The sequence below is a fragment of the Corvus cornix genome, chromosome Z (genome assembly GCF_000738735.6).
Source record: "Corvus cornix cornix isolate S_Up_H32 chromosome Z, ASM73873v5, whole genome shotgun sequence".
Lineage (NCBI taxonomy): Eukaryota > Metazoa > Chordata > Aves > Passeriformes > Corvidae > Corvus > Corvus cornix.
The window spans coordinates 37,166,939-37,188,710 of record NC_046357.1 but is presented as its reverse complement, the minus strand read 5'-3'; the positions used below and the strand labels follow the sequence as shown (position 1 = coordinate 37,188,710).

At 37.9% G+C, this 21,772-nt stretch overlaps 1 protein-coding gene across 9 annotated transcripts in view; it reads left to right on the top strand.

The window, feature by feature from the left end:
• AOPEP (aminopeptidase O (putative)) overlaps positions 1-21,772 on the top strand; it is a 185,219-nt gene that overhangs the window by 21,200 nt on the left and 142,247 nt on the right. For all 9 annotated transcript variants that reach the window (XM_039567083.1, XM_039567085.1, XM_039567081.1 and 6 more), the window contains exons 4-5: positions 995-1,157; positions 5,288-5,536. In XM_039567083.1, the coding sequence (XP_039423017.1) occupies positions 995-1,157; positions 5,288-5,536 (412 nt within the window). The remainder of the gene's footprint in view (positions 1-994; positions 1,158-5,287; positions 5,537-21,772) is intronic.

Genomic DNA, 21,772 nt, shown 5'->3' with positions numbered 1-21,772 from the left:
ACATTTGTATATTTCCACTGTTGCCCTAGCTACAGTCATTTGCACATGATTCATCAGATTGTAACTCATGCTACGCTCTTTTCAAGAGAATTAATCTATTAGTGTGGTGTAGTAACTGTGTTATGACCGTAAATGAATACGTAGATGTGATTCTTAAACTATATCCTTTTTAAAGGGACAAACAGAAAATCTAAGCAGCATTTATATTGATGAAAAGTACTTTCCTCCACTTTATCAAAATGTGTTTGTCCTATACCATACTTACTCCTTGTCTTCACACATTGTGTTCCCATAATGATAAAACTTAGCATTTTTTTACCTTCTAATAGATTCTCGTCTTGTCTTAGCACCTTCTGGGTAATATGACCAAACTGTTGACTTAGGTAATATCCCGTCTGAGTCTAAGCTTTGATTTCTTACTGCCTGGTTGACACATTATGTACCTCAGATAGATGGGTCCAATTCACAAGCATTAGTGTTATTTGTTAAAACTTGCCTATCAGTTTGGTACTGCCCAGAACACAAATAAAGGGATTTGGGTTGTGTGAGATAATACAAACAAGACAAAGCCATAAGATAGTAGATTCAAGGGTGAAAGAGTTTAATATTTTGTGTCTGTGTGTCTGTGTGTGTGTGTATTTAAAGGTGTCACTAGATTTCACGTCTGACGTGATTCTTGGGCAGTAACAAACACATTTGTTACTGATCATGTTAAGTTGCATTCATAACATCCCAGTTATGGATGATTTATTTACCGGTAAAGACATCAGCAGTTAGAGCAAAGTTGCAGGTGTAAATAAACAGTAACTGAATCCATGGTGTTTACATACAACTGTTCTTATATGTCTCAGTGAAATTATTTTTATTTCCTCCACAAAAATACCAGGATGTAAGGTGGGAGGTGTGGCCTGAAATCTCAAGTACACGAAAATGTCAAGTACCTAATGTGTTCTGTAAGACTGATGAGTCTGTACAAATGTTCTTTTGTTTACAGGTGTTTTGAGCTGGTACTACTATGTGTCTATGCCAATGCCAGCATCCACCTTCACTGTTGCTGTGGGGTGCTGGCAGGAAGTTAAACAGCAATCCTTCAAACAAACAGCTGCTATTGAAACAAACACTGAGTTCCCCTTGCCATCATCACAAACTGATTTCAGGTTGGTTTATAATATTGTTGGAAAATTAGATACATGGGTAGCATTTCCATTTACTGTGTGGAATGTGAAAATGAGTCATATTAGCACAGGAATCAAAATAGGACTTGTTTGATCTGAACAGAAAAATCTTGACAGGAAAATAATTCCAAAGGCATTATTTCATGGGTACAGGTGTGGTTCTTTTTATGTGAAAACAAGCTGCTTGGTGAGTAATAGGGTTTGTAAATTCCACTGTCCGCTAGATCTGTATCCTATATCCTTAATACTCTGCTGCAGCAATGCCAGGTCCTGTCTTGTTTCTTAAAATACTTGACTCAGTCCATTCTGGATACCTAATGCCTCCTACAATACTGGCTGCTCAGTTATTTGTTCTGCTCCAGTCTCATTGCACAGTTAGAGCTGGCCTGTGCAGTGGTTTACCTGAGGTGATGTGTAATGATCATGAAAGATTTGGTACAGTGATCCCATAAAATGGATCAATGATTCTTAGCTGTTTTTGACCAAACTAGTAGAAATGTAATTATTTTGGATACATCTATTCCTCCTCTCAGTCTAGTCAAAACTCACTGAGTTTGAATTATTACAGAGTGGTGGATGAACAAAACAAAATATGCCTGAAAGTAAGACTTGAAGATAGAAAACAAGTTTCTGGAAAAATACCATTTGTTTTCACATGTATTCACCTTAGTTAGCAGAAGTCTCACACATGGGACTTGATTTCCTCATATATTACTCTCAGCTTTTCAAATTCATATCATAGCATCACAGACTAACCCAGGTTGTAATGGACCTTGAAGGTTCATCTAGTCTGTTCTTTCATGGGAAGGAGCTTAGATGAAGATATCTAACACCCATTGGCCCTTGTTTTGGCCATGTTGCTCCTTGTGAAGAGAGAGACTCTGTGGTCTTTGTAGATGCCCTTCAAGTGCTGAAATAGTGCGATAAGGTTCTCTTTCCCCTTCCATGAAAAGGCCTAGCTCCTTCTGTCTTTCCTCACAGGGAAGGTTCTGCAGCCCTTTGTTCATTTCTGTGTCTTCCTTGAACTGTGAGACCAGAAGGAGACACGATGCTTCAGGTACTGCCTGACAAGCTCTGTTCAGAGTGTGGTGATCCCAGTCTGTCTTTGCCAGCAATGCAGCTGCAGCTGCAGCCCAGGATCTGATTTGCCTTTTGCTGCAGTGTCAAACCAGTGACTTGTGTTCAAGTGATTGTCCCCTGAACTTCCATGTCCCTTTCAGCAAAGCTGCTCCCCAGACACACAGGTCACAGCCTGCGCTGGGCCCTTTGGTTGTGTCATCCCAGGTGCAGGACTTTGCACTTGTCTCTGCTGCACCTTGCACTGCTCTTGCCAGCCCCACCCTTTCAGCCTGTCCAGGTTTCTGAGATGGCTCTCCCTTTGGATGTGTCCACCTCACCACCTAGCTAACCTGAGGGTGAGGGTGCTTTCTATCCCATCATCCAGGATATTTGTGAAGATGTTGAACAGTGTGGGACCGAACATCATTTCTTGGGGAACTCCACTAGTGACAGACTGCCAGCCTTAGTGAAAACCATTGATCACCACTCTCTGAGCATGGCCCGTGTGTCAGTTTTGTACCCATCTTGCAGACCACCTATCCAGTTTGTATGTTGCCAGTTTGTCCAGGAGAAGGTTCTGGGAAAGTGTGGTCAGTGTTCTGCGGAGCTCCAGGCAAACAACATCCGCTTCTCTCCCCACGTCAACAGAAGTTGTTATTTTATTGTAGAAGGTGATTAGGGTCATAAGTATTTTTTCTGTTACTCAATTAAAAAATTTGCTGAAAAAATACTTGTCTTTTAGGTAGCTGTTTTGAATAATACTCTGTTAACATTAAGACAGTGGAAGTTTTTATGGGTTTGGTAAAACTAGTCAGTCTTTGGAACTTGAGGGCTTAATATGGATTTTTTGTTGGAATTTAGAATTAAAGGATTCTGGTGACTTGCAGCTTGGCCAATTTTGGTAAAAAATGCTAATTAATCTTTAGAATAGAAATTTTTGTACTTTACCGAGAATCAGTAAGAAATGCCTATTCTAATTTTTAAATAATTTATAGGTTTGATGAAGTTCTAAAAATTGCTTTGTGTGTATTTCTTTGCTATTTATATGTTTATAATATGACTGCCTCTACAAAAGTAAGCTGTAGATGTTCATTATGTGTTCCTCGCCAAAGTACAGCACATTTGGTCATAGGAATTTATTGATCTTGATGCAAAAGATTATTCTGACTCAGTATTGATAGAATAAATGAAAACTTCTGGGATTTTTCTGTAAAATTTCTGAAAAGGGGAAAATATTTTTGTAATTTTTTGTAGCAAAAATTAGTGTAAGTTTTAATCAGCGTGGTGGTCATAGTTACGAGTTTATCTGTGTGATGGTTATTGTATGAGTTAATTGATACAGATAGTGTGATGTATCTGCAGCAGTTAGTGTCAGTAGAAGAAACAGAACTAATGTGTCTTGGGAAGAAAAATGACAAAGAATAATCCAGAAATCCTCAGCAAACATGCTGTCTATTGTATGTAGACAAAAACGGAGACCCTAAGTGTACAAGATTGTTCTGCAGCTAATCAGGACACAAAAATCTATGTCCTTAGAAATATGCTCTTACAGTTAATATCCAGTTAATCTTTAGTTGGGAGTTAGCACAACAAAGATTGTTGCTTGTTTCAGTCAGTGAGACCAGGTAACCAAACCAACATTACTCACAGTAGCAGACATTTCTAGAAAGGGTGTGAAATGGATAGACAAGCAAATGTTAAGCCTGTGTCTCAGATAAGATAGTGGAGATAAACTCTAGGGCAGCAGGAAAAGGTAGGAATTCTGAAGGAAGCTGTTGAAATGTGTAATGTAATTTGTATCCAGATGCCAGTGAGTTTGACCTAAGGAGGCTGTATCAAAGTAAATGTTAAATGGAGCTATGGTGTTTATAACTTTATCTCCTTGTGGTCATTAAGGACTTGGCAACTTTTATAAGAGTTATGGTGCTAGCTTTCATGTTCCTGCCTAATCTTAACTCTGATAATAAAACACAAAGTGACATTGTTTTAGAGCAGAAATATACTGGATTAAGCCACCCTTAGAAAAAAAAAGTGTAGCAAAGGATGTGGTTTCTTTACGTATGTAGTCAATGAAAGGACTTAGAGTCCACTTCTTTGACAGAAAGACTTATGTAAGGTGCTAAAGTGTTAATACTTCAGCAAAATCTCATCCATTTCTACATGTTATCATTTTGTCAGGACTTACCTGGAGCATGATCTTCCAAGCATAAGTGCTTTGGGCAATGCTGGGTGCTTTGCCTGTCAAGGCATAGTAGAACCACATCACTTAAACTGAAATTTCAAACCAAGGAGAGGCTGTGCACTGTAGAGAAGACAGGCTAACAGGTGAAAACATGAAGCTGATTTCTGTTTAGATAAGAATCTATTTGGGCAGATAATTTATTGTGAAGGTATATGACTCAGTGTTTAGTAAGGATTTGATTTACCCCTCATTTCTTCCAGCTAAAGCTCTAAATATCCTGTAAAAGTACTATAAGGTTAGCCTAATGTGGTACGATTGAATGTCTAGCATGATAAGCCTGAATTTACATCTATTGGGTATTTTTCTTAATAATAATCAAAAAAATTAGTTGAAGTTTCTGGGGAATTTTAGTAACAACAACAGAAAAAATCCCACTTGGAATTTTTACATTGTAAAACTACATTGTAAAATTACATTGTAATTGCACCTAAAATATTTGTGTTAATGTTATGCTAATATGTATAGAATATTATTTTCATGGCCAAGTTTAAATAGGACTTCTCTGAGTAAATATTTTTGTATTCTTATTAGTTCTCTTTACATATATTTTGAGCACTTATTTTTTTGATGCATATCTGTTACAAAAACAAGGTGTGACTAGTCTCTTTAGTTATGAGTGCTACTCAGACATGTAGTAATGAGTGTTTCAAAGTGCTGCACATGTGTGAACAGAGTGAGAATGCAAATGAGCTGGTCCTATGGAAATTAATTCTGTCATTCTGATATCTAGAGAATATCCTTGTCTTAGTGTAGTTGTGCACATTTCTGATACCACAATTAAGTATTGTTTTGTTTCGTTTTGTATTGTCAGATGGCATGAAGAAACCTGTGGTCATGTGGAATATCCCTGCCGTTTCCAAAATCCTGCTGCCAGGTTGCAGGCAGTCATTCCTTATAGAGTCTTTGCTCCCTGGTGCCTTATGGAAAGCTGCGAAGAATATTTGCTTCAGCTAATTCCTCAGTGTCTCTCAGCTGCTTACGCCACACTGGGTACCCACCCCTTTTCCAGGCTTGATGTTCTGATAGTTCCTTCCAACTTTTCCAGCCTGGGAATGGCTAGGTAAAGAAACTTCTTAGTATCCAATCTGCTGTATTTTGCTAGGCTCCTTTTTATCAGCTAGTTAACAGTGTCAAGTTGCTGTCAATATAAAGTTGCTGTGCTGTTTTTTTTAAACAAAACTTAAAACTCTTGTTCTGACTTCATGTGAGTAGGTTTGTTTGCATCCTTTGTGACCTTTAATTTTAGTTTTAACAGGGCTTAGGGAAGGAAAATGTAAGCCTATTAGAAATATGGATCTGAATTTCTACATTTGCCAAACTGAATTTCTTTTATTGGTTCTATTGATCTAAATACTTGATGTCATTGTCTTGTTTTCTTTCGGCACTGATTTTAGCCTTATATTTTGACAGAACAGGAGCATTTTAAAATCCAAATCTAGAGTTACTTCATAAGCCTTTCCAATGTATGAGTTTCTAGTCAAACACTTACCTTTAGAAGCTGAAGGCAGACTGTAAGGATTATATTGTCAAGTTTTCATGGAATTGTAAGGGTTCTCAAGCTTGTCCATGTCCCTCTGAATGGCATCTGTTCCCTCCAGCAATTTGACTGTAGCACTTAGATTGGTGTCGTCAGCAAACTGGCTGTGTGTGCCTGTCCCGCCTGTCCCACTGTGTGTCACTTAAAATGATGTTGAACTGTTACTGACCCCTGAGGACACCGCTCATCACTGCTCTCCACTTGGACAATGAGCATTCACTGCAACCCTTTTGAGTTGCAGTGAATATCCACTGAGTGGTCCTTACAGTTTAGAGACAAAGGTGTTGTGCAGGACAGTGTCCAATGCTTTGCATTCTGGTAGATGACATCAGTTTCTTTTCCCTTGTCCACCATTGTTGTAACCCCATCTTAGAAGGGCACCAAACTTCTCAGGTGTGATTTGTCATTAGTGTAGCCATGTCGGCTGTCACCAATCTGCTCTCTATCTTTGATGTGCCTTCTTATAGTTTCCAAAAGGATCTGCTCCATGCTCTTGCTGGACCTTGAATTGAGACTGACTGGCCTGTACTTCCCGAGGTCATCCTTCTGTATCTTTCTAAAAATGGGGGGTGTGTTTCTTTTTTCCCAGTCAATGGATCTTCACTGATGCCAGCAAGGTCATGGCCCTGCAGGCTGTGTTTATTCCCCGTGCTGCATGCATTAGCATAGAGGCTTTTAAGCTGGGCCCTTGAGGAAACTTACCAGCTTACTGACTTACTGGCTGGAATTCCTTTGTGCTGCTGTTCAGGTGCCCTTGTGCTGACCTGTTACCTCTCCTCAGGCTCTGGGCATCATACGAGTGGAGTGGATTGAGGTTCCCCTTTCCCAGCACCTTTAGTGTAAAGCTCTCTTCACCAGCCTGGCAAGCTTATGACTGAAGATGCTCTTACCCTTCTCTGACAGATGGACCCTATCAGCAGGCCAGGTTTCTCAAAGCTAGTCTCATGGTCCAAGTTGCTGAGCTCCTGGTGTGGCCCCAGTCCTACAACCTTTAGCTGATTTGACAGATTTGACTGGCCCTTCCAAGCTGTAGATTTTTGTTTTTTCTACAACCTTCCTCTTGCAATCTTCTTTTGGGTTAAAAGTAGAAAATTATGCTGGCACATTAATGATACTGTATAGTTTTTAGTGTAAGTATACTTGCTTTTTTATTCCATGAAGCTCTAGAAAACTTAGACATTTAGCATTCAGTCACCCTCCTCTGCCATATATGGCCTGTTGCTTTGTAGATACTTTTTACTGGTTACTGAGTTTTCAATGATAGTTCTTCACTCAATGAAAGCATTGCTTTGTGCATTCAATGTTGCTTTGTGCACCTACCACAAATTATATTCTCTGGTTCTTTGCCTGCTGGTTTGATTTGGAGTGAGGTGTGATACTGTGTACCATATTCTTGAAGCCATATGAAATTTGTAGAGCTGCTCAGCAGTTCTATTACTTCAAAGGCATGGTACTAAAGGGTTGGCACAGGGCCTTGCTATAATTGAGGAAGAAACTGGCCATTTGACTTAGCTGTGAGACAAGAGCAGTGGAACCATGAAAGGCAAGACACACAAATAGTACAAAATGAAAGAGAAAGCAGATAGTGATGTCTGGGCCAAAATTACAGCACACAGTAGGAGAAGTCTTCAAGATTCAGTTGTTGATATGCTATTGCTCTTTGGAAAATTGCCAGTGCCTTCCCTGCATGTACATTTCCCAGAATTTAGAGGGAAAAGATACCTGCAGGAAGCCTGTTGCAAAGCCATCTGTCATTATCTGAGTCCAGACTGCCTGTTCAGAATACTATAATTGTGTTTTCTTTGTGAAGGAGGTGAGAAAAATCTGAGCTTTTATTCCCCTATGCTTCATCTAACCACTGTCAATTCCAAGCAATCCATATCATTTACGATAAGGATAAAAGAAGGAGCATGCATGCTTCCTGATGCCTGTCACTTAACAGTGCATCAAGCCAAACACATTCCAATTTTTCAAAATTTAACTAATTTAAGAACTAATTTAAGGTGTTTAAATGTCAAGCTGTATTTGGACAGGAGATTATTAAGTGACTCAATAGCTTGTTTATTCCTGTTTTATGTTATTTTTCAAATAGAAGTTTCTATGTATATAGCAAGCTACTTGAAATGGTTGATTCCTGTGCATGCATTGATAATTACCTAAATTGCTTAAGCTAACAATAAGCTGTGTGCAAAACCATGTCCAAACCCACATGAAGAAAAAAAAGTTATTTGTTACCTTGGTTTAAAAAGGTTGCTGTTGTATTTATTTTTTATCTTCTAGTCTATCTGTAGCTGTACAAACATAATACAGCATTCCAGCACATAGGAGCTGTTGTTACGAGAACTCTAATTGGACTCCTGTCTACCAGGGAAGGAAGCAGACATACATTTTAGTCATTATCTAAAGTATTAGGGCTTTACAGCATTTTGCACTTTTCTTTGTTTCTCTGTTGATTACACTTACTGTGCTTTTCATGTCTCAAAATACTTATTTTTATTTTGGAGGGATGTTTCCCCAACATCTTAGATTGGTAGGAAGTTATAATAGTTCCTGCGCAGAGTATAAAACACAGTTAGGTGTTTTAAATTGTATTTCAGCGGCAGCTACTGTGGGTCAGCTGCATTTCTCTTGAAGTCTGACAGATGCTTTACGAGAAAAACTAATAAACACAAATAAAATGAATATGCTTTCAGCTACAGTCTAAGTGATTCGGTATAGCTTCTCCTAAATTCTTGCTAGTAAAAGAACAATGTGGCCTACACAACTTTGTGATACTGTGTACACACTGTACAGAAATTATGTTGGACTGTACAGAAATTAAATTCATAGTTGTGGACCAAATTTAAAAAGCTTAAAAGCCTGAGATTCAGTGCTTTCTCTAGAATATTTAGGATCTTGTGAACATGTAACAGCAGTTAATTGTATAATTTTAAGTTCCTTCACTAGCAGAAGAGAGCGAATTGGAGCAAAAGGAGGGAAGTGTATCAGGCCCTAAAGTTTCTAATTAGGTTGCTCATGGAAGAGACCCCTGACCGCACACTACACTGAAAGGTGCACATCACTCATGTACTCAGAGAACTAAGAAGTTAAAATCAGGAGATTAAAAGTAGCACTATGTTTTGATGCTGCTCATATGCTACTCCCTGAGGAGTTGTCGACCCCATTGGCATTTAAATATCAGAGGTATTTCACAGTTGCAAATGCTCTCATGTGAGGCAGCAGTTAGTCATGTGAACAAACCTGAATGCAGCATTTCAGATGAAAAGTAGGGTCTGTGTATTCGCTGGTTGGTTGGGCTCTTCAAATCAGTTCATTCCCAATCCAGTTTTGTTGATCACATTTGAAAAGGTAGTGTTTTGATGTCTCCTCCCACTGACCTACCACTCAATTTCCTTTTGTCAGAACCTGAAAAGCCTCCAAATTCCTTGCTCTTTTTCATTCCCTGAGGAAAAACATTCTTTCAAATATAGAAACTCTAACTTTTGGTGCCACCTGAGCCTGTGCTTGAGACTATGACTTCTCTTGCAGTATTTAACGGCATAAGTTTTTTCACAGTTACACCAATCTCTTGTGTTTCTGTGATGTTAGAAACTGCTTAGCAGCTTTTTATTTCTTCAGAGCAAATGTGCTGATGTTTATTTTACTCCCCTGAGAACTGTAAGTCTTTGCATTCAGTTGAAATTATTTTTGAAGCAATGGTATTTAAAGGTTTTTTGTTGCCAGCACACATTGTTTAAATAACGTAAGATTACTGCTTTTTCTGTTTGAATTAATGTATTTCAGATGTACTAGTTTTGTAGTAAATGCTAGCACAAGGAAACATTCATGGACTATGTGTAAATAACCTTTCTAGGCACATCACGTGTTGCCAGGATCTAGAAGAGTATGATGAGGAAAATGTCCTTTGGTGTATACCATGCTCCTAGTTTTTCCTTAAACTCTTAGTACTAGTAACTACTGTGGCATAGATGGACATCTGGTCTAACCTAGTTTATCTGTACTTACAATTTTGACATCAAAACTAGTGGAACCAAAGAACTTCTAAGCAACGTTCTGACATTTTCAAAACAGGATCCTAATGTTAGGTTATTTGAATTCTATTTAGGCTCTAAAATTAGTGGCCTTATTTTCAACTATGCTGGACACCCTTGAAACCCAAATGCTGTTTGATGGCGAGGATGTTTGGAATATTTATAAATCAGGTCAACTTCTACAGCTGACTAAATATGGATTTAGCAACCCAGCTTTCAATTCCTATTTATAAAGATCTTACTCACTTTCCTCCTGTCATGTTAAAAAATTTTTTGGTACATACACCTATCATCTTTGAAGAAAGAATATCCATTTCTTCAAAATATGGTATATCAGCAGAACTCTTGAGTCTTTCCAGTCTATGTCACCAAGGTTGTTAACTTCTTAAATTGAAAAGGGAGATGGCTCAAGCAGCCTCTTTTATCAGTGCATCTGTAGCCACCATTTGTCTGTTCTGTATGTCTGCAGTGTTACGATGACAACTGATAAGACCATAGAAAATCTGCCAGGACTACTGGAAAACATTCAAATGTCAAAGTTAAATGTAAAACCTTTAATATTGTTCAGTCTTGCAGAACTGTGTGTTACTATTTGATACAACTGTAGAAGCCTTTTCTGAGTCAATACAAATGTAGATACACTTTTTTGCACAACATTTTCAGTTGTGTTAATTTGACAAAATACTCACAAGAGTAATCCTTAAACATTTAGCTTATTTTTTACATATCACTACACTAGTTGGTTATCCACACAGAAATAACCATGTTATTTTAAAGCAAATAAAAAAAAAAAATTAAAGCAAAAAGTAAAAATATGGTGAAAGAAAAATTGAGCCTTAGCTGTGATAACAGTAATAACAGTATGTGGCTGTACAACAGGTGCCATTTTAACAGAGAAGCCAGATGTGTGTTCTGCAGTATCAGGGGAATTTCTTTTGCATTTCTGATATTTTTCCATAGAGCTTTCTCAGTGCTGTTGTGAGTCAATATTTACCGTTTGTTAGATGCTTCTGTTATGGGATAGTATCACAAGAAGATAACATTTCAGTCTGACATTACTGGCCAAAATTAATACAAAAAGGAATGTTTTAGAACATGTCAAGTTACTTATGCTTCAAATATGCAGCTTTACATTGTTGCCATCTGTAATTTTATGAAATGAATAGAGAATACTGTTTTAGGAGTTTAAAAATCACTTGCTTCTTTTGCTGTATGGCACATGAATTCTTAAAAGGGCATTTGGTTGTTGAAACCGGAGAGGTTAGTCAGGTTCTTTTGATGCTACTGTAGAATAGTAACTGCTTTTAAATGCTTTTAGTAACTGTTTCTAAATTCTAGGATTTAAAATTTTTAAAGTCTAGGATTAAAATTATGACAGAGCCTGTTAACATCATTTATAGTTAAGGGTGCCTAAGCATTTCGAATATAGACTTGTATTTCAGTGGTTTATAACTGTAAAGACTTGTTCCCAGCTTAAAGCTGACATAAAGTGGTTTGGCTTAGGAAAAGTGGGTGTGCATATTGTACACGCATATGTGAGAGGCCAGCATGTTTCTATGCATATTGTATTTGTATACATATAAATATATGTATATATATATGCTCATGCCTAACATATATCCATTGCCAGCCCTTTATATATGTGCATATATAGGTGTGTAGGTAATACTAATGATTTTATTTTTGTTTTATGAGTTGCATGGCATTTATAAAGTAAAAGTATAATTTTCCCTCAAAAGTGACCTGTTTATAGAGAGCTAGAATATGGAGAACTGGAAAAATTGTCATTATTGAACACTAGGTTGGAGATTTTGAAACTAATTTTCAGAATTCTTTTTCCCTGTGTCTTACTTTATCTCTAACCCTCAACTTTTTTCTCCTACCAGTAGAGATGTATGTTTGGAAATGACTTTTGTAGATGGGTAGCAATATAGTGCATCTACTGTTTAGTATTCTGTCAGTAGCGTTAGATGGTTTCACTTAACTTTCTGAATCATATAAATAGTAGAGTGCTTATAAATGCAGAGATTTTGCTGTATACGCTGTGAGTGGTAAGAAAGAAGATAATAAATGCAGCCAATTGTTTTGAAGCCCTAAGCTTAAAGGGCTGAAAGAAAGACAGTGTTCAAAGCAGCCACAGGCTTCTGTCATGCAATTATCTCTGATCTGACTTGCCGTACCAAGTATGTGAAGCTTTCTTAGTCTCTGTCTATGATAATTACTAGTAGTCCGCAGTTTACCAGCCCCACCTAGGAAGAACCCGATCCAGGTAGTAGATTTTAGATTTTAAGTGTAGACTGCAAGACCAATGGTACTTAAAACAAGCAGAAGTACTGAGAAAGCATTAAATCCATGCATAATACTTTACCTCTGGCATCAATTCCCAGGTGCTAATGTCAATCTTTTTGCTGTAGCCTTGGTTTCAAGTTTAAACAAAACTCACCAAAACTATGAAAAGAAATTGGTGGCTTTATTTTCCATTTTTGTAGTTTTGTTTTGTTGCTAGTAGGAGTCTGGTTTAAGGATCCCTAACCCCTTTTCTTGTATGAGTACTATTTTGAGTACTTGCTGGTGCCTAGCTCAGAGGAGGCTAAGAGAATTCATGTTCCTAAAAACCATCATGTTGCTGAGCAAGAACTCTGTGCAATCCAGTCCTTATGAGTAGTAGTGAGGAGTATGAGCAGTAGAGTGATCCATTCCTAAGCTCCATCTTTTGCTTCTGGCCAGGGAAACATTTCAGTTAGTCGCAGAGAGTTGAGTAGGTGGTTTTGGTTTGCTTCTGCTCTGCTTGCCTACCCCTGGCCTGGAGCAGTAGTTTTGTCTACACTTATGATACCGTGCTGTGCCCAGTTTTGGGCTGTCTGTTTATGACAGAGACACAAAGTGAATCAGGCCTCTGCTAGGATTATTAGCAGGTAGGAGAATATGCTGTATAAGAAGAGACTGATAGAGCTAGATTTGTTCAGCCTGGGAAAAGATATTACTAACTAATCACTATCTCCTACCACCTGAGGGGGTGGTTGCAGAAAAGTCAAAGCCGTGGTCATCTCAGAGATAGGGAAAATACATGAAGCAACATTCACAACTTGTAGTGATAGATTCCAGACTAGATATAAGAAACCACAGTTATTGTGGTTAAGCACTGAAACAGGTAGTCCAGGGAGCTTGTGGAACCTCCATCTCAGGAAGTGGTGAAAAGAGGCCTCTTCAAGCTTGACTTTTTCCTGAGATTCCAAGCCTTCAATGCTTTTACCTTCAATGCTTTACTCCCTTGGTTTTATGTTCTGTTACAAATGACACCTCCCCCTCCGTATTACCTGTATGACTCATTCATGTTGCCATGGTACTTTGAGAGCCTTTCAACAATTAAAGTATTTTGTTTTCAGATAATCCAGGGAAGTAGTAGGAATGTATTCTTATTTTACATATAACTAATTGGTGGGTGTAGTTGTTACAGGAGATCTTTTGAAGAAACACACATTTTGTATTTCCCTTTTCCTCTCCCATCCATTGCAGAAGTTAAGTAAGGAACTGTGCCCATATCTTCTGGGCCCAAACCCAGTGTTCTAACATTGCACCAGCCTTTCCAAACTTTTCTTGTTTGTGATAGTAGGTAGTAGCTATCTTCCAAGTTTGAAAGGTATACTCCAAACTTTTGGGCTGCTAGGACTAACAAAAATCTGTCTTTAATTGAAATAATGTATAGTGCTTCTGGTTTTTACTCTTTGTTTTTTAAAAAAATACAAGCATTTTCATTATTACGTCTAATCCTGGCAGATGCAAATTTCACATGTAAAAGTTTCAGTATATTAAAAAGAATAAAAGCTATTGAAATTGAGGGTAAGGAATGGGATTTTTAGTGACAGCAGGTCTAATATCCTGATAGTGGATTCTAATATTAGTCTTATTGCACTTGGTGTCATCTTATATGGAATGTTTTGTCAATAGACTGATTTTATCCACTTTTTTCAAAGTTGTTTCAGAATTAAGTCTTTTGAAATGCCTTATTTGATGCTTACAAGGTTATCCTGCAGCATGATTAGTTCAAGAAAATGTGTATATATGCCATTGTGAAGGTGGGCAGTGGTGGTTTTGTTTAGAGGTGCAAGTTTTTGTCATCTAATGTTGATTTTACTGGTTGATTTAGTTGAATGAAGAGACGTATTTCTTATAATATTTTTTGTTTTGTTTTTCACTGAGAAATCATTTTAGGTGCTGTAAAATTACAACATGGGACATATCATTAATGAGTAAGTGTAAGTGTGACTATCATGATTATTTTTCTAAGTCTTTTTATCTTTCTGGTGATGTAAGGTGAGCTCAGACTGAACCAACAGTATAGTCTTACACAAGAAGAATGTCTTTAATTTTTTTCCTTGTGCATCTCCCAATCCCTTAAAAAAATCCCCTCAACAAGCAAGCAAACTCCTTTTGCCCCCTCTTCCTCCTTTAGTTCTGCATAAGTGTTCATGCTTAACTCTGTGGAAAAATATGAACCCATGAGCCAAAAATCGGTTATCTATTTTAGAACATGTAATTATTTGAAATAAGGTAAAAGTAATTTAAATGGCTAAACAAGTGCAAAATCTGTTACTTCTCCACACGTATGATATGTGGTTTATGATTGAATCTGTTTTAAATTTGCGCTCATATTTTTGGTTCAGTTTTCCAATTAATGTGTCTAAAGAAGCAATTTAATTTTGCCCATAGAATTACAACTTCAGCAAGCAGGTAATATATGCAGATGATGATTTTTCTTATTTTTAATGTACTACAATGAATGTTATTCCCTGTAATACTGGTGTAAATCATGAGGAATTCTAGTAAGTTCTGGGTAGATCTGTTCTATGTGCATGAGATCATAATTTGTCTATGAAACTTAAAATTTTATGGCTAAATCCTAAAAAAATACAGAGGTAGGTGCTCTTGTAAATATTTGTGCTTTTCAGCTGTTAGTTAAGATGAGGTATTAAACACTGTTCCTAATTTTTATGACATATACTGTGATATTGTTGAAAATAGGAGTTCTTGTGCAAATCATTATTTACACAATGGTTTAGAGCTTGATACACAAAAAGCTGTTTCTAGTGATGGCTTTCTCATCTTACTGATTTAAAACTTTTGGGACATAGGAATAGGAATTCTCTTATCTGTGATTCTGTGATTTATACAGATGTTGTCTTTGTTGGGTGACTGCTCAGTTGTATTCAAAGTCACTTTCTGTGCACACAGCAATTGAACATTTTTTCCTTGAGCCCTTTTTGCCTATCAGATGGAACCAGGGAACAGAGACTGAATTTTGTACTACATGTGTCAGCTACAGGCTCTTTGGAGAGAGGAGAGAAAGACTTGTGTTGAGACATTTTGACTGCAGTGCTAGTAATTCATATGACTGCTTCTTATATATGGAAGAAAAAGATGGGGGGAAAAGAAAAGGATGTAAATTATCCCTTTATTGCTTCTCCGTATCTTGATTCCAGTGTGTGTTACACTGTGTTCTGAGTGCATTTTGTTTAATGACAAAGGCCTAATTGGCGATTCTCTCTTGCTTTCAGCTGCAGGGGTATAGAAACTGCCAGGCAGTAGTGTGGAGAAAAGGCAGAGCCATGGTTCTGAAGTAGATATGTTGTGAAGAAGATCAGATAGAGGATAAGCTGAGGGGATAACATGGAATCATTGAGGTTGGAAAAGACCTTTAAAGTCATTGAGTCCAACCAGTACCCTAACACTGCCAAGTCCACCACTAAACCATGTTCTTAGGTGTCACATCTACGTATCTTTTAAATAACTCCACGGATGGCAACTCAAAGACTTTGCTGGGCTGTTTGTTCTTCTGGTGAAGAAATTTTTCGTAATATACAATCTAAGCATCCCCTGGCACTACTTGAGGCCATTTCCTCTTGTCCTATTGCTTGTTACTTGGGAGAGGAGAGTGGTAGAAATGAGTAGTGATATAGGAACTTGTGAGGGAACCAGCTAGAAAATTTAGCCAGTGAACATATTCCAGGCACAGGCAACCTGTACATTGTGTTTTTGTATGACTTAGTGAAAATCAGCAGATTTCTTTCTATGCTCTCAAATTATGTATTTGACACCTCTGAAGGATAAAGTTTTTTAATTAAGTTGCTGCAGTATCACTTTGTGAATACTATTTCTGGCTGTTATTATTTTAATTTTGTGTAGTGACCAAAAGCTGCAGTAAAGGAGTAGTCTTCCAAAAGTACCTAATTTGAGCAGGGACCGCATAGCCCTGTGAAACAGTTCCCGTGGAGTGCTTTTCTGTTTGGTCTTGTAAAGTGAAAACTACAGCAATACTTGTTTTCTGAAACTTGATAAACATATTTTTTCACTGTGTAAATCCTTAATTTCTATGGACTTGGATTATTACCCTGTTGAAGGCTTCTCTTCCCTTTATTGGGAAGTGTGTGCATGTTAGGATTGCTCTTTAGGCATCTGAGAGTCCTCGGTGGCATTCTGAAGTGACAAAAGTAAATGGTAGACAAAGGAGATGAACATGTTCAGAGACTCTTGCAGCGATCCCAGTACTGTGTTGATTGTTTTTGCAACTAGTTGGAGTATTTTGTAATTAGTAATAGTTTGTGTCCTTTTTTTGTGAGTCTTTTTAAACAAATTGACCCAAAAGTTCTTTTAATTAAGAGCAAAAGCAAAATCCTGCCCAAAATTGTGAAACAAGGTTACCAAAGGCTTTATGTATTTTTGCACTGATTAAAGGTTTTTTTTTCATTTCTACTAGAGGGGCTTGAGTGGATTTCCTATGAACTGGTGCTAAAAGGGCCTGCTTTTCATATTGTTCCTTTTTCTTCTCAAAAGTTAAATACAAAATAGAAGCTGTGATGGGAGGAAATTCAAGTCTAACTCAGTTGTGAAGCAAGTGGAAGGACCACAGAATGTTTCCAAACAGAAAGAGAAATCCATCTGAGATTTGTTTCTCCTAGTCTGTGAATCAAACCTTTTCTACTGTTTTTGGTATTTTTCCAGAGGTGCGATTGTCAGGTAATCTCAAGTGAGCAACACACAGGGGCTTTTAGATCTTTTGAAATGCACAAATACAAAACTATTTACTCTGGGGCAGAGATTCAAGGTTTTGGGTTTTTTTCCTTCCAGAAAGCTTGGGAAGAAAGACAAATTAGAGGGAAAAATAGCATAAACTCAGAAGAATCCAGACAGGACATTTAGGACATTACTACAAAGTGGCGGAGATTAGGTGTTTCTCTGCAAGTAATAGTTTTTCTTGTAACCATGTATTCTACATTTCTCCACAAGGTTTCCCACAACTTATCACAGTCATCTTCTATAATTAGTGGAATAATTTATTGGTCATTAAGAATAATTCCTCTTCTATGGCCACCATCAGAGCTTGTAAGATTATTGTTTCTATTTTACTAATATTTTCTTATTGAGTGCTAAGTGGTTGGATAGGAGTTAAATGAGGCCTTCACCACTACACTCCTTTGCAGTGGGGATTTGGGTCTTGTGGTTTTCCAGTGGTTTAGGGTTAGCTTCTGTTCCCAAAATTAAGCAGTTTCTCCAGGAAACTCTTATACAAACAAAATCTGGTGATAGAAGCTCTGACTTTATATAAATCAGGAGATGGGAATGCCTCTCTCATCACAGTTGGGATTTTATTTATATTTGGGATTTTTTTGAAACCTTCCGCAAGTACTTTATGATATGCCCATTGTCTCTGACCAGTAACTTTATCTTCCTAGGCCTCGGTTTGGTTTTAGGTCTTATTTATACTTGAGCTCTTTGAAAACTTATCTCAAGGTGTCTTTTTTAATAACACTGGTACTTTGGAATTTTTCCCACATTTTTCAGCTGCTGCAAGCTCAGTTTCGTAACATTCTCCCCATCTATGCTATTGTATAGTTAAGTCTATTTTCCTCATATATTGTAATTTAGTACCAGCTTTGATCATGACCATTCAGTTGAGTCTTCCTCTGCTTAATGACTTGGATCCTATAGTTCCTGTATTTGCTATTCTTTCTAGTTCTTTGCTGTCATATCAATCTGTCATTTGAGAGACTTCATTCCTGAAGGACAATTTTATTGAATGTGTATTGTTGAGCAGCTTATTTTCGAACTTGGAATGATCCTTTTCACTTTAACATTTTGCTAATCCCTTTCTTCCTATGCTCACCAACATCTGCTAGAATGGGGCTTTTTCAAGGGCCTAGGTCAGATTTTAGTTACTTTTAATGAGAGGTAATAGCCAAAACTTTTAGTGCCTCATGATCCATTGCTAGTTTTCCAAGCAAAGTTTTGATATTCCCTTGCCACGTGAGGTCTGAAGTTTTCCTGCAATTTCAGTGGCAGTGGGCTTCAAGCTGTTCCAGGGGCCTTTGCAGGTCTGAGTTTGGACTATCATCTTCAGGAAACACCAACATGTGCGTCATTTTCATGACACCAAAGGGCATCATTGTCATCTGTCATGTGTTCTGTGCTTTTAGAAAAGTTAATCCAGTCTGTTTGGCTAGTGTTATTGTTATGACATTTTAATGCTGATTACCTAAATTTGCTTTTGAATCTACTGCTGAGCTGTGATTACGACATTCAATAAGCTGCTGCTCCTGTTTGGCTAAGAGTGCAGTACTCATTTTTCAACACTACCACCATCACATGCTGGCAGCTTTGGACCTGTTTGGCCAAGGAATATAATTTCTTCTTTCTATCTGGCTTCTTTCCACTGTGTGTCACTTCCAGCTACTTTACACACCACTGTAGTGCCGTATGTTTTTTTTTCTTTGAAATTAAATAGCCTTCTGCTTGTTTGGTTTGTGCAGGAACATTTGGACATGAGTGTTTAAGTGGTTTACCACACTTCCACAAGAAAACTTTTTATTTTTAGATGAAAAATTTTGTTTGTTTGCAAGACCTGATGGATGGCAGAACTGCTAAGAATAGCTTGGGCAGTGTTACATTTTCAGCAAAGTACATATTTTTGGTAGATACTATAGGAAACACTTGGTCCAGCAACTGTGGAAAGATCTTATGATCCTTGTCTGTTATTTTTGGAGTGTGTGTGTTGAGAGGATTGGCTGGCATTCTCTTTAGATTTTTTGCCTGTAATAAGACAGGAAGGGACGTAGTTAGTAGTGCCTTGTGCCTTTTGCTTGAAATAAACTCCATGTATGCTGACTTGAGTTACAGATGTTTTGTCCTGGAGGCCTATAAACCTGAGAAATTTAGTTGCGCTAAGTGACTTTTCATGATAGGTTTAAGTCAGTCCAGCTTTTGGGCAGTGAGTATATCATGTACCTGTTCTGCACTGAAATCGGTCTCAAATGCTAAATGTTCACAATGATGGTGTTGAGGTAATTTCTTGTTTATAGATCAGCATGCTTATACCCATGTCAGTAAATTTACAAATTCTTTTAAATATCCTTGTATTTCTGCCTGCACAAGAAGTAGTTTTAAAAATCCCACACTCTTACTGGAGTTGACTGTGTTAACAAGTAATACAGTGCCAACGTATTGGATGAATAAATAGTTAGAAGTAGTCGTATGGAGACTCCTACGTCTACATTCTGTACAATTGGAGAGATGTACTTTCTACTTGATGTAGTCTGGCTTCCTGAGCTAATATTTCTTTCTAAGCATTGAAGCTGTTCGGAAGAGTGCTTATTTTTTCACACCCTTATGTGTTACATTTGGAATGAAATGGTGCACAACTGGAACAGAAATTCCTCTCTGGTTTCCACAAGAAATAGTCCGGGTTGCTTGCACCAAAATCTCCCCGAGACCTGAAATAGATTGGAACCTGCGAATGACTGAAGGACTTGCTTTAGAAATACACTGTTGGTCCAAATGAAAACACTGAGGGAGACATAAGCATTATCATCTTCAGCAATAAACTCCCTTACCAAACTGAGTAGTTAGTATACAAACTATGTGGAATACTGTTTTACTGTACTATTTAAATGCAGTAACCATGTAGCAAACACCACTGAGGATATCTTACAAGTGGGAAAGGTGATTTTACCTAAAACAAAGCCTGAAACAAAGTGGGTTTCACTTGCTCACTGTCACACAAGCACCAAAAAGGGTACAATGTCCGAGAAATCTATCCAGCAGTCTGGCACCATGATACTTCTGTCCAGCTGTTACACTGTGGATCAGTTGCCGTGACATGAAGGACATGTTTGAAGTCCTGATGTCTCCTGAGTTCTTAGCTTGTACGTTGCCTTTTTGGAGATAACAGCGTTTTCATTATTTTCCCCTTTATGAATGGTCAGGCTTTGATCACTGCTCCTTGTCCCTGGATTTGGGTATCTTTTTGAAGCTTGAGTGACCTGGGAGCTTGATGACCTGCTAAATTGTGTGCCATTAACACAGGACATTCTGAGAGCCTTGTCTTCCTCTGTGTTCTTCTGGGTGCTGCTGCATCCAAGCATTCCCACTCATTCTCTGTTCATGCATACTGTTGTAGCTCTCAGCAGTACTCCTGCCAAAGACCAGACACTAATGAGATGTTATATTCTGTGACTTAGTTTTTGCTCTCTCTGTAACATTTTTTTGCAAAAGTTTTGTTAAAAATTAAACCTCATGACAACTTGTGGCTGTGTGTTGAATTTGGGCTAGGAGAACACAGGACAGTTTTCAGCAGGACATGTAGGCTGGTAACAATCTTTTAAGCTGCAGCTGTGTTGGAGGTGCAGAGAGGAGGTACAGAGCCATTCTGAATCCTGTGCCTTTGCCTCAGCAAGATAAAGATGCTGATCAACAGAGTACACAGACTTTCTCTCTGAAGAATATACCACTAAGTCAAACAAGCCTACTCAGGAGCCTGTGTGGCCCAAGAAGATTCAGACAATATGGAAGAAACCATAATGGACCAAGTGACTTTATAATAACTAGCACAACAACATGGTTGTGATGAGTCAATGATACTTGCAAAGCCTCTTGCTTGACAACAATCAAAGCAGGTTTGGGGACTACAAGACTTCACTATGTTTATGTACAACTAACTGGAACTCTTGCAGAAGTCAGTGTGTAGATGTAACACCATAGAGAAAAGGTGTTGAACAGAAAACTTAATGAAAACCTGCATGTTGATATCATACCCATATCTAAGAAGCATGTAATGACTACCAAGAAAGAATTTTTACCATGACAGCAGGATGTAGCAGAATTAGATTAGTCAAACTCCAAAGCAGTGTCTGTTCCCCGAGAGCAGCTTGATATGATTAAACTTCTTTTGAGTTGGCATCAGCAGGAGCTAGACACATCACATAGATCTGGGCCAATGTTTGAGCCAAGTGACTTTGATCTGAGAAATAGTAACTTAGATTTTTGCCCTAGTATCAGCTAGAGGATATAATTGATGGAGAAATGAGCTCCAAGGAGCTGGTAAACCAGAGCTCCTAAGTTTTCCTTGCTCAAGTGCAGCACGTGCAGTTTTCAGTTTCTTCCCAACTCCCTCTTTTCTTGTATCATTGTAGTTAGCAGTAGAGTCTACCAAATCAGTCATGGGTACCATATCATAACCTTCATGAAGTGCTTTCTGGATGAGGCTGACTTGTGCTTTGAGAACACCTGACAGAAGCAGCTTTAAGATATGTGAGGCAGAGGAAGATTTCAGGAAGTTTGGAGTAAGACAGACATTCCTGTGTGTGTTCTGGGTGTCACTTTGTTTTTTAGCTTTTCATTTCTTTCTAATGCTATGTTGTTTGCTGGAAGGCATTTTCCGTCAAGGCTGAAATGTTTT